The 15,454-nt window shown below is 39.2% G+C and overlaps 6 protein-coding genes and 1 pseudogene across 6 annotated transcripts; 4 read left to right on the forward strand and 3 right to left on the reverse strand.

Annotated features, from left to right (window-relative positions):
- On the reverse strand, positions 1,989–3,010 carry LOC18792840. The gene has a single exon (XM_007224400.2). The coding sequence runs from the start codon at positions 2,721–2,723 to the stop codon at positions 2,085–2,087; it is 639 nt and encodes a 212-aa protein (XP_007224462.2). The 5' UTR covers positions 2,724–3,010; the 3' UTR covers positions 1,989–2,084.
- On the reverse strand, positions 3,188–4,311 carry LOC109946863 (uncharacterized N-acetyltransferase p20-like). The gene has a single exon (XM_020555966.1). The coding sequence runs from the start codon at positions 3,810–3,812 to the stop codon at positions 3,291–3,293; it is 522 nt and encodes a 173-aa protein (XP_020411555.1). The 5' UTR covers positions 3,813–4,311; the 3' UTR covers positions 3,188–3,290.
- LOC18790871 (uncharacterized N-acetyltransferase p20) lies at positions 4,095–5,003 on the forward strand. The gene is made up of 2 exons (XM_020554427.1): positions 4,095–4,125; positions 4,309–5,003. The coding sequence occupies exons 1-2, from the start codon at positions 4,095–4,097 to the stop codon at positions 4,878–4,880; spliced, it is 603 nt and encodes a 200-aa protein (XP_020410016.1). The 3' UTR covers positions 4,881–5,003.
- LOC18789854 lies at positions 6,494–7,340 on the forward strand (annotated as a pseudogene).
- LOC18791483 (protein CDC73 homolog) lies at positions 8,991–11,388 on the forward strand. Its single transcript, XM_007222684.2, has 3 exons — positions 8,991–10,166; positions 10,324–10,406; positions 10,567–11,388. The coding sequence occupies exons 1-3, from the start codon at positions 9,113–9,115 to the stop codon at positions 10,657–10,659; spliced, it is 1,230 nt and encodes a 409-aa protein (XP_007222746.1). The 5' UTR covers positions 8,991–9,112; the 3' UTR covers positions 10,660–11,388.
- On the reverse strand, positions 11,415–12,430 carry LOC18789226 (non-specific lipid-transfer protein-like protein At2g13820). The gene is made up of 3 exons (XM_007223562.2): positions 12,036–12,430; positions 11,885–11,944; positions 11,415–11,756 (listed from the first exon to the last, which is right to left on the reverse strand). The coding sequence occupies exons 1-3, from the start codon at positions 12,349–12,351 to the stop codon at positions 11,635–11,637; spliced, it is 498 nt and encodes a 165-aa protein (XP_007223624.2). The 5' UTR covers positions 12,352–12,430; the 3' UTR covers positions 11,415–11,634.
- Positions 13,575–14,997, forward strand: LOC18790053 (non-specific lipid transfer protein GPI-anchored 2). The gene is made up of 4 exons (XM_007227129.2): positions 13,575–14,021; positions 14,129–14,155; positions 14,331–14,387; positions 14,522–14,997. The coding sequence occupies exons 1-4, from the start codon at positions 13,685–13,687 to the stop codon at positions 14,737–14,739; spliced, it is 639 nt and encodes a 212-aa protein (XP_007227191.1). The 5' UTR covers positions 13,575–13,684; the 3' UTR covers positions 14,740–14,997.

Below are 15,454 nucleotides of genomic sequence, written 5' to 3' on the forward strand. Positions count from 1 at the left end.
GAGTGCACCACCCAACCTCACCAAAGGGACAAGATGCAGCATTTGTAGAGACTTTTTCGGAGAGGAAAGGTGCAGTTGCATTTCCTTGAGCCTTAATAAATCTACCACTATGTACATCCAATCCTATCCAAGTCAATCCAAAGTGCATTAGGACTTAAATGGGAATGGGCTTCCTTTTATCTTTTGAAATGCTAATTTCTGTTTTCTTTTTTAGAGATATTTTCTAAGGTATGGAAGTCTGTTATTAAATTTTTTTTTTTTCACATCATCTCTAAAGAAAATAAAAAAAGAACATATTGTGGGTCTTTTTTTGGTGCTTATCTTAGATAATTTTTTTTGGGAGATTCAATATTATACCCAATATAGGAGTCTAAATTATAAAAAAATCCTATATGAAATGGACTTTAGAAACACACCCAAATTTTATTTACAACATAACAAAAAGGCAGTTTATCTATATTATTAATGCTAAAAATGGGTACATAATTAAATATCACCTTTTTTTTTTTTTTTGTTGCTGTTGCTTAGAATTATTTATTAGCAAAACAAAAAACAAAACAAAAGTTTATTTATAAAGAAAAGTTATTGCGACATCTTAATTTAACATTAATAGATTAAATAGAAAAAAGTTGTGGGTATTCATGTTTTTTGATCAATTATGTACGCTTCCCAACATTTACAGTGAAAAAAAAGTTGGCCGTTTTCAGCCACTTATTTCTACAACCTACCATCCTTTAACTATTGCATGACTTGTTCCCCTTTTATTTTGTTTATCTTTGTCTAGAGTCTTTTTAGTCCAGCCTTTATTCTTGTTCTATTTCTCCTTGGTAGCTCGCAGTTTTCTCCTTTAGCTATTGGTTGGCCTGTTTAACATTTAAAGGCAAAAAAACACATCATACAAGACATTGTGAATTTCATTAACCGTGGGTTCATAATTGTTGTTCTTCTACATCTTCCACGAAGTTAAAGTCAGGTTAATGTTCACCATGAAAAATCCAAACTTGATCTTCATAACGAGTGGTACAGGTGGTATCCAGTGTCTCTGAATATACATCAACGGCTAACAATTAATGTTGATTTTTATTACTGAACAACCACACCATATCGGTCAACCCGCAGCCCTTTCACGGTAAAAAAGGTCCATGAGCCTCCCTCGGCAAAACCGAAGCAAACCATTGTTAGTTTACACATTTCAAATTTATTTATTTATTTTCCTGAATGGCCCAAATTTAACAACCACTATGGGCTATCTTTTTTGGTTCTAAATTTTTTAACCTAGCTTAAACCTAGCCCAAGGAACTGGTCTTTGTTGAGCAAGAATTCTTCTATAGTATGGGGAGTGATCAAATTGGGATAAGCCTCTTGTGGGGATTTACTATGCGGGCGGAGCCCAGAACCAATAGGCATCACTTTGTTAAGTGTGAACTAGTCGATAACTGAAAACCCAATCCATTATCTCTCTTTTACAATATTTGGGGAGGGCACAATTTCGAGTCAACCCAGCTTAACTGCCTAAGAAAGCATAAATCGCTATATATGAATTAAGTTATCAATTGGAACAAAAACTTAAGAGTGTTTATAATTTTGGGTTAATCTGACCAAACCGCCTGACCCGCTCACAAAAGAATTGGGTTGGCCTAATAATGAATGGGTCTTGAGCCCAAAAATTACAAACTTGCCCAACCTATGTAATTACGGGTTAGCCTAATAATGAGAAGGTATTGGTCTAATATTGAGCGGGTCTTGAGCTTAATAATGGGTTGGGTTATAAGTTGGGACCAAAATCAACCCAACCCAACTCGTACCCATCTCTACAATATAATAATATTTTCTTATTGTATTAATGAGGGTTGAAAACCGGCAAAAGAAAACTAACCAAAACCTAATCTGAACTAAAAGAGCCTACATAAATCTTCAAACTAATAACCTTGTTGCGTTAAATTACATTGGAGTATCTCACAGGAACTTTTTTTTTAAAAAAAATTTTTTTTCATAAATTACGATAACATTTCGTTTACTATTTCTTGTCGAGCATATTAACCTTTATGATTGTTCTAAAAAAAAAAAACTTTTGAACAGATGAATCACATAATCTTATCAGTTGATAAGAAGCTATAGATAAACATATCTCTAATCTCACCTTTGCAATACCCATACTTCCTCAACAACCCTTCTTTCAGAAACCCAACTTTCTCCAAAACCCTTTGAGATCCCTTATTCTCAACCTCCACCAAAGCCTCAATCCTCACCAAACATGGGAGCTCTCTGAACACCCTACACATGGCCATCCTCAATGCCACTGTTGCAATCCCTTGCCCACAGTACTCTGCGGACACAACATAGCTAACATGTGCTCTACACATGTCATCACCCTGTTCTGGTTTGACAGAAACATATCCAATTGATTGGTCATCCAAACATATGGACTGACGCCACGGATGTGTAGCAAGCTTCTCAATATATGTCAAGGCTTCTTCCCTAGAGGTTATGGTGTTCCATCTTAGATAGCGTGTTACTTTATCATCACTTGCCCATTTGAGGAAGTCATTGGCATCAGAGAGTTTGAAAGGACGAAGGGAAATTCTTGATGAGTTCATAGAATTGCAGGAAATTTGAGATGGTTCCAAGCACAATTTGGAATAAGTAGGCATGTAAAGTGGTGGATCATATGAATGTGTAGCTTTGCCGCGGAGGACCAGGTCAATTATTTTGACACTTGCCATTCAAAATCTTATCCAATAATGCATTTGGGTGCATTGAACCTGCCTAGAGTACTGGTACTGCAAGCAGATAAATTAGCCACTACCTAGGTGAGAAACTCTCATGTAATAGGGATAACACTTTTTACTATTCTCAGTTAATAACTTAATGACACATAGGATAACTTTTTCACGTGTGATTGTGTTATTGGCCGGCTATGTAAGAATGGAAGAAATGAAAAAATAATTAAAAATTGGGTTGAGCTAAAGTCTGGCCAACTCCAAACATAGTTCCATCCCTAATAACAAATATTGTCTAGTTATGTTTATGAATCTGAATTATAAATAACAACTTGTAACACATGTTATGTTTTAACTGACGGTACTTGTCACTCAGCCTGTCATGTGTCAGGATGTCCAAATAGGTTTTTTAGGACTATTGGTGGGTGGAATAAATTGCCTAGCAATATGCTAGAGGCATTGTAAAAGTACTTACAAAGGTAGACAATTATCTGAATTGTAATTCAATACCATACAAGCAAGCCTGACTGCAAATGCTTCAACAAGCTAGCTAGCATGAAAACGTGAGTTTCAAGGCATAGAATCAGAGAACAGAAGACTATACATGAAAACATCATGAACTGCACCTTTGTGAAAAGTATACTTCCTCAAGAGGCCTTCCTTGTAGAACCCAAGTTTCTCCAACACCCTCTGGGAGGCCCTGTTCTCCACCAAAACCAGAGCTTGCATTCTGACCAAATCGGTGAGCTCTTTAAACCCATCACTTATGGCCATCTTCACAGCTCTGGTTGCTATGCCTTGTCCCCAATACTCAGTAGCTAACGCGTATCCCACCTCTGCTCGACACTTGTCATCACCACCTTGTGGCTTGATGAAGAGAAATCCGATCGAACGGTCATGGATGCAGATGGATCTGCAATAAGGGTGAGGGATGCAAAAATCCTTGATGTAGGAAAGTGCTTCTTCCTTAGAGGTGAATGTGTTCCAACGAGTGAATTGTGTTACCTTTTCATCACCGGCATACGTCAAGAAGTCCTCAGCATCTGAGGGCCTATAAGGACGGAGTGTGATTTCCAGAGAATTGTTTGCCATTTCCTTTGTGATTAAGTCTATGAGTGATTGACTAGCAAGTTTGCATCACAAACATATACAAAGCTATTCTTTTAATTTTTAAACATCTCATCAACTCGGCATGTCAAATTGTCATGTGGCCATAGAAGTTGCTCCAACATGATACTTGGATTTGAATATAATAATAAAAAATTGTTATTTACCCATTTCTCCAACATTGAACCAATTCCTTTGCACAGAATGTAAAGAAAAAAAAGTGTCTTTTTCAACAGACAAGGAAAACAGCAAAGAAAAACATACAACATGCCCAGTGTTGCCCTTGCTCTGGTAATTGGTCAGCCAAGGCGGCCACAACTCACAAGCACAAGACTTTCTTGCTGATTGCGACATTTTCTTCTTGCCCACCACTCCACGTAATTGACCAAAAGCAAAGAACCCACCTTGGCCCCTACTCATTATAATACACAACCGTATTTCTTGGCAATTACTCATATAATTTCCAAGTGACCACAGTGAGAATTTGCCCACAAGGAGAGAAGTTCAGGCCTATCAAATGGAAGAGAAGGCAGTGAAGCTGACTTCTCCATGATCACACTTAGGCCCTTGGAGCTTTCTGACATTGATGATTTCATGGTGTGGGCTACAGATGAGAAAGTGCCTCGTTTCTGCACTTGGGAACCTTATGCTAGCAAAGAAGAAGGCCTAAACTTCATCAAAAATGTTGTTCTTCCCCACCCCTGGTTCATGGCAATCTGCCTTGAAAACAGGCCTATTGGTGCCATTTCGGTGACCTCGAATTCGGGCACCAGTCGGTGCAGAGGAGAACTTGGCTATGTTTTAGGGTCCAGGTACTGGGGCAAGGGGATTGTAACACAGGCTGTGAAATTGGTGGCTGATATTATATTCAAAGAGTGGACACATTTGGAGAGGCTTGTAGCTCTTGTTGATGTGGAAAATGTGGCATCTCAGAGGGTGCTTGAGAAGGCAGGGTTTCAGAGGGAAGGTGTTCTGAGGAAGTACTTTATTTTGAAGGGAAGAAGTAGGGATATGGTGATGTTCGGCCTTCTTTCTACAGATTGGCAAACTTGATGCATTTGTAATTTGTAAACCCAGTAAAGGCAACAAGAACATTAATTATGTATTGATTTTATCTATTTTTCATGATTTTTGTTTGAATTTTGAGATCAATGGGATACTGTTAAATTTAATACACACTTGAAAAATATAGAAAAATCTAAAAAAAATTAGAAAACTCAAGAAAGGTCACTAACTATGATAAGTCAAGCTTTAAGAGATGATTATTGTAAACTCTATAAAAGTCATAATAAAAATCTTGTAATAAAGTAATAATATTATAAAGTAGTAAGGAGAAGAAGCCAAGTCCACCGACTTGGACAATGGCGGCAGCTTTAGTGTATAAATAGATGTAGTGTCTTGTACAAAGCCAAAAAAGAGTGAGAAAAGGCCAAATAGCCAGCAAAGAGAGAGATAAAAGGCCAATAAGCCTAGCAAACAGTTTCTAGTTGTTGAAGGCCAATAAGCCTTGTCCTCTATAAAGCCTTGTACCCATCTATTGTTGAATAAATAAAATCACTCTTTTGTTCTCTAAAACCCAACAATTGGTATCAGAGCAAGGTTGGATCATCTTGGGCGTAAGAGTTCGATATAGTCCTCCATCATGTCTTGTTGAATAAATAAAATCACTCTTTTGTTCTCCAAAACCCAACAGATACACGTAGAGCAATGAAAGATGAAATCCAGACATTTCTGATATTGATTGATTGAGACTTCGGTGCAACTTTGTTATACTGCTGCTATTCAAATTGCTACTTTCCAATTTGTTACTTAGATCCAAGCAAATCTTAGTACACTTTTACATATAATATTGTGTTCTCTAACTTTAGGAAAAACACTTTAGCATGTGCTTCGAGTCAAGCCTTGCACTAGACTTCGAGTCAAATCTAATTTTAGAAAAACTATAAAGATTTCAACGTAAATCAACACTAAAATAAAGTTTACCTTGCGAATTTTCCACATCTCACCTACTAGTCTTTGTGTATATCAGCCACCAATCGTTGAGCTGTAATTCTAGTTTCTAAAAGTAACGAGCTTGATATGTTATATTATGAAATCGTAGTTGGTTGGTTAAGTGCAACTATATTCAAATTTTTTACATTCTTTTTGTTTTTAGTCATTGTGTATATTAGCCATCAATTGTTGATCTAACTGCAGTAATTCTAGTTTTTAAAAGCAACAAGTTTGATATGTTATGTTGTGAAACCGTAGTTGATTGGTTAAGTGCAATCATATTCGAATGTGTATCTTATTTCATAGTTTCACTACGTAACACAATTGTAACATATTATTTATTAATTTTACATTCATTAGGATATTGAACTTCTTCTAATACCAAAAATAAATTACCATTAAACTGCTCCAATTTGCAGGGTTGCAGTTCCTTGCACTCTTTGTGACTTAAACTTGCCTAGTGTTTGTCCTGGCAATTGGTCAACCAAGGCTGCTGGCCATCAAGACTTGCCTAGTGTTTGTCCTGGCAATTGGTCAACCAAGGCTGCTGGCCATCAAGCGCGAATAATATTATTATTTCTTGCTCACCACTCCACTGCAAAGCAACACCTTATTTCTAGGCAATTTCTTATGCTCTCACTTTCTATTTTTGTGCATATATAAAAGGCAAAGGCTCTTCCAACTTCTGCCCATGGTTGCTTTAGCCTTAGAGACAAAATTTCTTATATTTTTTCAGCCCTGCAAAGACTTTTCATAAAATTTCTAAGTGACCATAGTGAGAATTGTACACATATGGAGGGAAGTTCTGATATTGATCTCTCCAAGATCAGCCTTAGGCCATTGGGTCTCGCTGACATTGATGATTTCATGGTGTGGGGTACAGATGAGAAGGTCGCTATTTTCTGCACTTGGGAACCTTATGCTACCAAAGAAGAAGCCCTAAACTATATCAAAGAGAAGATTCTCCCACAAACCCCTGGTTCAGGGCAATCTGCCTTGACAACAGGCCAATTGGTGCCATTTTGGTGAGCTCAAATTCCGGCAGTGACCGGTGCAGAGGTGAACTTGGCTATGTCTTGGGGTCCAAGTATTGGGGCAAGGGGATTGCAACCCAGGCTGTGAAATTGGTGGCTGATACTATTTTTAAAGAGTGGACACATTTGGAAAGACTTGAAGCTTTTGTTGATGTGGACAATGTGGGATCACAGAGGGTTCTTGAGAAGTCTGGTTTCCTCAGGGAAGGTGTTCTTAGAAAGTTTTTTATTCTGAAGGGAAGAACTAGGGACATGGTGATATTCAGCCTTCTTTCTACAGAATGTGAAGCTTAATATATTAATTTGTACCCATTATGCAAATGTACCCTATATACATATATATATATATATATATTAAAAGTCTCATAATATGTGATGAACCATCCTTATGCAAGGCTTTTCATATTTTTTTCAGGAAGAAATAATATTGTAAGTGAAGAAAGTGTTTGGTTGAATTGATAGCATTTCAGGAATAATGGTGGGTTAACAAAGTATTGTTCTTCTTTTAAAAAAATGTATGTACAATTTTACGGTGGTGGCATATAACGTTGGTGGTAAGGGTGGACACCATTTTGGGTCAACCTGACTGAATCGAGAATTGGCCTAAAAATGAGTGGGTCTTGAGTTCAGAAAATTACGAACTGCTATGTACAACTTGGGTTACGGGTTAGAACCAAAACATAAAAATAGACTTAATTTTGAATTAATCCAATCAAACCGCCCAACTTGATCACAAAAATTTAGGTTGGGTTGGGTAGGCCTATATAATTAGCTGGTTTTGAGTCCAAGAAATCATAAACCGCTATATATCGAGTTGGTTTACGGATTAGGACTAAAACTGACCCAATCCAACTCATGCCCACCCCTAATTGGTGAGGAAATAGGACATGCAGGTGAGATTGTAGTTATTTTTAATGATATGTTATACTTGGAATAATATGTATGGGAAATTATTCAATCCTTGACTTACTCTATGTTTACTAACAATGAGTATTGATATCAAATTCCCAATTTCCTAATGTTAATTAACTCACAAGAATAAAAAAAATTATGTGAGTTTCACGTTAAATTATGTAATCTAATATATGAAAAATCAAGAATTAAACTGGTTAGAGAAGAGTGGTTAGTCGCATACCAATTTCTTCTTCCCTCTACTCCTAATTTTTCCCAAGTAAGGGACTTAAAAAAATAGAAGCAAGTAACTCGAAATCAAATTATAACACAATAATTTCATTGCAATCCATATAGTACTAATAAGTAATATAATGATTTCTAACTATATTTATTGCCGTATAATATTTGATTGTTAGTTAAATATTTGTATGATATTGTTGCCCCAATCATCACATTTGCATTTTCACTTTATTAGTTCAAGTAATTAAGAATATTTACCTGTGTTCTAATTTTCCTCCCCCAATATCGTTTGTATAAAAATAAAAAATAAAAACTTTCCCGATTAATGGCTTTTCTAGTCCAAGTAAGTAAACATGCCAAGTATTTAGAGCAAGTCCACCCCAAAAGGCTAAAGCAAGGCAAAGGCAAGGTAAGGGCTGCCACTATTCACGTGAATAGTGGCAGCCTTGCCTTTTTTGATTCCACCCCAAAAGGCTAGGGCAAGGGCAAGAAAAAAAAAAGATATTATGCAACAAAATATACACAATTTAGAAATGCAAGAAATAAAATGATTATGCAAGAAAAAAATAAATATGAAAGAAAATATAAACAATTTACAAATATTGGAAGGAGAAGAGTTTGTATGAGGATTTAGTGTGGAAAGTGAATAAAATTGTTATGTATTTATAGGGAAAACATCCATAATTTTTTTGTATTTAAAAAAAAAAAGAATTATTATTATTTTTTTCCAATTTTTTTGAATTTTTTTTTCACTCGCTAACATTAACTCCTTCGGACTTGAGCCCAGCAGATCTTGCCCGTGAACTTGCCCAAGTTGGTAGGACCCAGAGCTTGCCTGGGCTGCATATCGTGCGCTGGAGGGTCTTTTGGGCTGGCAGGGGGCCTTTTCCCCGGGTTGGTTTCATGCCCAGGACATGCTCTTATCTACTTGTAGTTTACATTGATTTAGGTTTCCTAATTCTAAAGTAAATCACTGAATCCAAGGCCCATACTGGTTTATACAGAGTCGGCCCAAAACCCAAACAAAATTCTTCTCTTTTACGCTCCGCTGTGTCTCAGTCATCATCACTGTCATCACTTGCACAGCAGCAGGAGCTTCAGGAGGCAAGAGCGTCATCATCAAACATGGACCCACTCTCCGCCCTCCGCGACTTCACAATCCGAGGCGAGTTGGAGAAGATCGTCCGAGTCAACGACGAGTTCCGTTTCGACACAGACTACAGCTTCCCCTGCCACGCCGAGACCGCCTACCGGTCCAAGCAGGGCAATCTTTATACCCTCGAAACTCTCCTTTATTACGTCACCAACCACCACCTCAAGCACACTGACTACATCCAGAGCGCCCGCACCCAGGGGATCCCCTCCGTCACTTTCCCCGACCGCAAGCCCCTCCTCGACTACCTCACCGGAAAGATCTCCTCTTCCGACTCTATCGAATTCCTCCTCCCCCCTCAAAACGACGCCGTCCATCCCAAACTCCCCAGTCTCGATCCGAACGTCAACAGCGGCATCAACAACGACAGCAACGATTACGGTACGACTGATTCTAGGGTTTTCAGTCAAATTGAGACCCCGGTGGACTACATGTCGTTGATTTGCTCCGGCGAGAGGCCGTTGAAGGACCGGGAGGGCTTGTTGGAGTGTAAAGGGAGGAACTTTTACGGCGTTTTGACTTCGGCGACCAAGCGAGAGGAGGAACGACAGCGTATCGAGTCGCAGCAGAGGAAAGACGGGTTGGTGGCGAAGAGTAGGCTAATGGGTTCGGACGAGAGGGGCTTGACCGGGTTCGGAGACGAATCGGGTTACGACCCGAATCCCAAGCCCAAATTGCACTTGAAGGGTGGTAAAATTGGGGAAGGTGTGCCCATAATTTTGGTGCCCAGTGCGTTTCAAACGCTGATTACGATTTACAATGTGAAGGAGTTTTTGGAAGATGGGGTTTATATACCAACGGATGTGAAGGTGAAGCAGATGAAGGGGGCTAAGCCTGACTGTGTGACGGTGCAGAAGAAGTTCAGTAGGGATAGGGATAGGGTGGTAACGGCGTATGAGGTCAGGGATAAGCCCTCGGCGTTGAAGGCCGAGGATTGGGATCGGGTTGTGGCGGTTTTCGTGTTGGGGAAAGAGTGGCAGTTCAAGGATTGGCCTTTCAAGGACCATGTTGAAATTTTCAATAAGAGTAAGTGGAGCATTTCTGTTCTGGGCTTAATTTGATTGACAAATAGTTATCTGGGTCATAAGGATATTTGCTTTCTGAGTTTGTTTATGTGATTGTTGAAACTACATTGTAGCTTATGTGATTTGGGGTTGTTTGTGTATGTTTGTCTGTAATGCAGTCGTGGGATTTTTCATGCGTTTTGAAGATGACAGTGTGGAGTCAGCTAAAATTGTGAAGCAGTGGAATGTAAAGATCATCTCGGTGAGCATCTTGAGCTGGTTTGCTGCTTTGATTTTAGTCAGTTATGTTAGTTAGGGTCTTGCTTTTGTAATTCGAATCATTGTCACTGCATCTTCTACTTCATTCTTTTCTGTGTTTGTTCTGTTCTCATTCCATATGAACATATATTCTAAATGTGCAGATTAGCAAGAATAAGCGGCATCAAGATAGAGCCGCGGCATTAGAGGTGTGGGACAGACTAGAAGAATTTGTACGGTCACGGTCACATTCTTGATGTGCGTCAAGTTTTGGGGAGAAAGATGTATGCAGCTATCTCATGTTGGAGATCACTGGGATTTTGGTGCTCCTGCCTGTAACTTTAAAGTTTAGTTACAAAATTTTGAGGATATTATAACCTTATGTTTTTAGCTGACTGGAAGTTATATCAATCAAGAGAAGAGTACATGGAAAGATGATTGGTTGGTTGAATATCAAGGGTAGATATTTGAAGATGGATTTGCCATTTTACAATTTATGCAAAGTTTTGGCACGCATTTGGCTGCTCGCCCAGTTATTTTAAAGGATTTCTAATTTATCTTTGAACTGATTGAGAAAAAGCAGCCGGCTCCCTTGAATCAGCTTCTCCTGAGCTTCTTCAGCCAGAGTCCTAGACACTGCTTGGCTTGCTTGGAATTGCTGGATGTTTTACATATTTGCAAGCTTTGGAGTGTACAAGACCAACCATCATCTCCGACCGATGCCAAAGCCAACCGGAGGGGCAAACCTTGTCATACAGAAAATGCGTTGAGTGGAACTGCTGTGTGGCTATCCCAGAGAATGGAGATTGAAGAGCTTATTTGTATTAAAGCCCTAATTTTGTTTATGCTGGTGTTAAAGTTGCAGTCTTATATTTTCTCCTTTACGGACGCCTTTATGTAATGCCAGTACCCCTGATTGATATTCAGTATCATAAATCTTGTATAATTTATGCTTTTCAGTGCAACAATTTTGCTCTTGGCAAGTGCATTTGTTTTTGTTATGCTCCTTGTGTACACTCAGAAACCAGAAACCTTTATTATCAAAAAGGGAAGAGAGCAGGATGCCTCTTCTGTAGTACAAAAACATATATAAACCTCTCTATTGAGGTCACAATGAATAATAAATTACATGCATATATCTAAATACTGAATTCTAAACAATAATGGAATACATTTAACAATCATCAAGAGCATTATGTGTAACTCGAAAGGTTGGCCAACATAAAAGAAAATCAGCACATTGAGAGGGTAGCATATGCTGCAGCCAGAACAACAAACAGTTGAGTTGTAGACAACTTGATGGAGTTTCCAGATGAGCCAGCTTCAGTTGATGGTACATTTTTGGATCCAGTTCCTACACAATATGAACATCATAATTTCAGATGGAGCAGAGCTTTTAAACTTTGCTAAGGGGGAAAATAAAAGAATACAAAACTATTTTATTCATGCATAGCTGAAAGAATGATATGAACTATTTTGTACCTGAAGGACCATCACTCGGAGATTCTGGTGTTCCTGCTGGAGAGTCAGCTGGAGAAGCAGCTGCGCATTTTTAGCAGTGTACAAGTAATTAGTAGAAGATTAGCATCGACACGAGCCAAAAATCAAAGTAAGTAATCATCTGCAGGCTTACCGTTACACTGGCTGAGGGGTGGAGTCTGAACATTGCAAGCACCTGGTAATGCCAGAGCCTGAGTTTGATTGACATTGATCCCGAGTGATGAGCCACCGCCGTTAAGGACCTCACACAAGCACTGTGGAGAGGAGCGGACAAAGCTAGCAAGCTGTGAGCAGCATCCTGAAGAAGGGGTTGAGGAGTTGCCAGTAATGTAATTGAGGCAAGGTGACATACTGATGATCACATTGGTACAACTAGATTGTGCTGCTGCTTTCGCCAAGAACATGGTCACCAGGACAAGGACCAAACTCATCTCCATCCTTTGTGCCATTGCAACAATTAAGTTCTTGAATTTGTGTAGGAAATGCTTGAGAAGTTGTAATATCTGCACTGGGATTTGAGTGTTTGATTAACTTGGTGAATTTTAGAGGAGGGGCATGTGCCTTTTGTAGGGGGCTAAAAGAAGAAACAGACAAAATGTTGGCTTAATTGGGTAACCAACTTCTCCTACTTATATTATTTCATAATTTGTTCTTTTGTACTTATGAAGCTTGGAACTTCAACATTTTATTCAAATGTTGTGGCTTTGCTGGCATAGGAGGACTAGTTTGGAGGCCGGTTATTGGGTGACCAACTTCTATTGTTTTTGGGGATCTGTTAGAAGCTGGAGACTTAGAGAAATTGTTAGAGCAAAAAAGCTAAGTACATAGGAAGCAGGTTTTGGAGAGAAGGGTAATTACATTTGTTTTCTTATTTTTTTGGTATTCCAGATCAGATTGATGCGCATAGTTTATTTGACTTGAGCTTATTACTGTGCAATGAGTGATATTGGATACCTGTCAATGAGAGTATGGTCAACTACTCTCTTATCCTGTATCTGCATGCGTCGGGCAGTATCTTTGCACACAAGTTGGTCAGCGAAATGTTGGGATGGTAGGGTTGTCAAAATGATTCTTGAAGCCAATTCTTTTTTTTTTTTTCCTTTTTTTTTTGGGGTGAGAGAAAGCCTCTCAACAAAATAGAAATCTGTCAATATTGAAGTCCTTTTGCAAATTGGGGTACAAGTAGCATTTGTGGTTGAGTTTTGGGCTCTCCCAATACTACTAATTTCGGACAAATGTGAGTTATGCTACTTGATGAGGATAGTGTGACCCCCTCCTTGCATCCAAGTTCGAGTCCCTCTTCCATTAATTATAGCAGTTTAGAATATCACATTATAAAAAATATAAAAACTCTAGTTTTGGGATAAACATTACCCTCATTTGAGAATTTCCTAACACATTTGGGAGCTATTAACCAACCATATGAATCCACATGGCATCAGGGGGTTAGAAAATTTCCTAGCCACCACCAGGTCAGCCAAAATGCAAGTCAAAATGGGCTCCATACAAATATGCCACATAATGCAAATCCCACCTACTCAAAAGTTTAAAAATCCCTTGTTTTCACAAAAGTTCGTTAAGGTAGTTGAGCTCCAAAACCAACTCACCTGTTTCTTCCCTCCACTTCTCCTCAATCCCGTTCATCTATAAATTCTCTCACCCTTCTCACCCCAAAACACAATTCACTAAACCCATCTTAGTCTTCTCTGATAGCACCATAAACTTATAAATTTTACCAACTCCTAGAAAACCACAAATTTGCTTCCATTTACAATTTCAGATATGGAGATTTCAGTGCCTTTTTTCCGTCTAGCTATGGCATTGGCAATGACTGTGGTCTTGGCTATGCCTGTCTATGGCCAAGTTGGTTCCCCTTGCAATGCTTCGGCGATTTCTAGCTTGACCCCTTGCATGAGTTTTCTCACTAATAGCAGCTCCAATGGAACCTCACCAACCGCAGACTGCTGCAATTCACTAAAAGCCCTCACAAGTACCAGCAGAGATTGCTTTTGCCTAATTGTAACTGGAAGTGTTCCCTTCCAACTACCGATCAACCGTTCTCTAGCCATCTCTCTCCCTCGTGCCTGCAACATCCCCGGCGTCCCACTCCAATGCCAAGGTAAAAGAAAAAGTTTCTAATTTCATATCGCACTTGGGTTTTCAATGTCAACGTGATTGTGTGTATCTTTTTAATATGAATACTAACATGATGTTTATAATGTGCAGCCACAGTTGCACCTATTCCTGCTCCAGGTACGATTATTAGCGCTTTCTTGCGAGTTTGACATGTTATATTATCAATGGAACATGTTACATATAATTCAGATTCTCTCATAACTTCATAAGTGAACATTAATTTCTTATATTGTTAATTTGTTATGGTTGTTAAGTTGGTGAACTAATGTTGACTAATTGTATTTTTGGGCAGGTCCTAGCTCCCTTGCGCCAACCCTCTCTCCTGGAGCTTCACCATCTGGTCCAACAGGTAATCTCTGAAATTAGTACATTTTCAGCATAGCTGTCTGTCTCATTTAACAAGGCAGATGTATAATTTTTTTAGGTGTCTAAAATTGGTGACACACTTCTTGTTGATTCCCCATGTATGTTTCTCTTGAGCAGCTTCCTCTGTCCCAGAGCCAACCTCATCTGCTCTGTCACCAGAATCCGACACAACACCACTTTTAACTCCGCCATCTACAACAGGAGGCTCTGGAGCTCCAACCTCAACTACAGGCAGCCGCCCTGTTCTGACTCCTTCGGCAGCCTTTACCTCTTGTCGTCTCTCACCCTCTCTTATGCTTTTTGCATCAGGCATTCTGGCTTTGAAGTTTTTCTAGGCTGATTATGTTCATCTCTATACATATTTCCATACATTATTTGAGAAATATTCTTTTGTTGGTATGAGTGTGACTATTGTTTTAGGCTAGTTTAGATCATTGCAACCTGTTGATGCTCAAAATGGCCCGGCCAATATTGAGTGCAACTTAGCGATTAGATGTGCTGAGTCTTCAGCAGAGAAGGAGGCTGAGGCCCTTGGTGAAATGGGTTGGTGAGAGACCTGTAGAAGGTAAAAAGAGGAGAAGCAATCGTTAAGCTTCGGACACCGGTGTGGTGCCGGCCGAAGGCTCTCCGATGCCTAAGTCAGTTACAAGTAGTAATTCTGACAGAGTAACAGTAAAAGTGGGAGAATAGTTCTTGGTTTTACCTGGGTACTGTTCCCAATGTGGGACTTTGTGCAAGCCGTTGTGGTGACGACACGTGTCCTGGAGATTAGATTTGGTAGCTGAGAGCTTCGGCAGGTGTCTGGCACCTCGGAAGTGTGTCTTCCTTCGGCATGGGAGAAGGCGTGGCTGCCTTGGTGCTAGTCGCTTTGATGCTGGGTCTGCTCGGTTCATTATGGTGTAAACACAACCCATGTTGGGTGATTATCTATTGAAACTTGGGTTTCTGTATTGTATAATTTGAATCAGTGCAAATAAAAATTTGTTTTACTTTATTTTGTATCCCTTCAGACTTTCAGTTTCAGTGAATTACTTTAAGAATTAAAGCTTG

This window comes from Prunus persica, chromosome G1 (genome assembly GCF_000346465.2).
Source record: "Prunus persica cultivar Lovell chromosome G1, Prunus_persica_NCBIv2, whole genome shotgun sequence".
NCBI lineage: Eukaryota > Viridiplantae > Streptophyta > Magnoliopsida > Rosales > Rosaceae > Prunus > Prunus persica.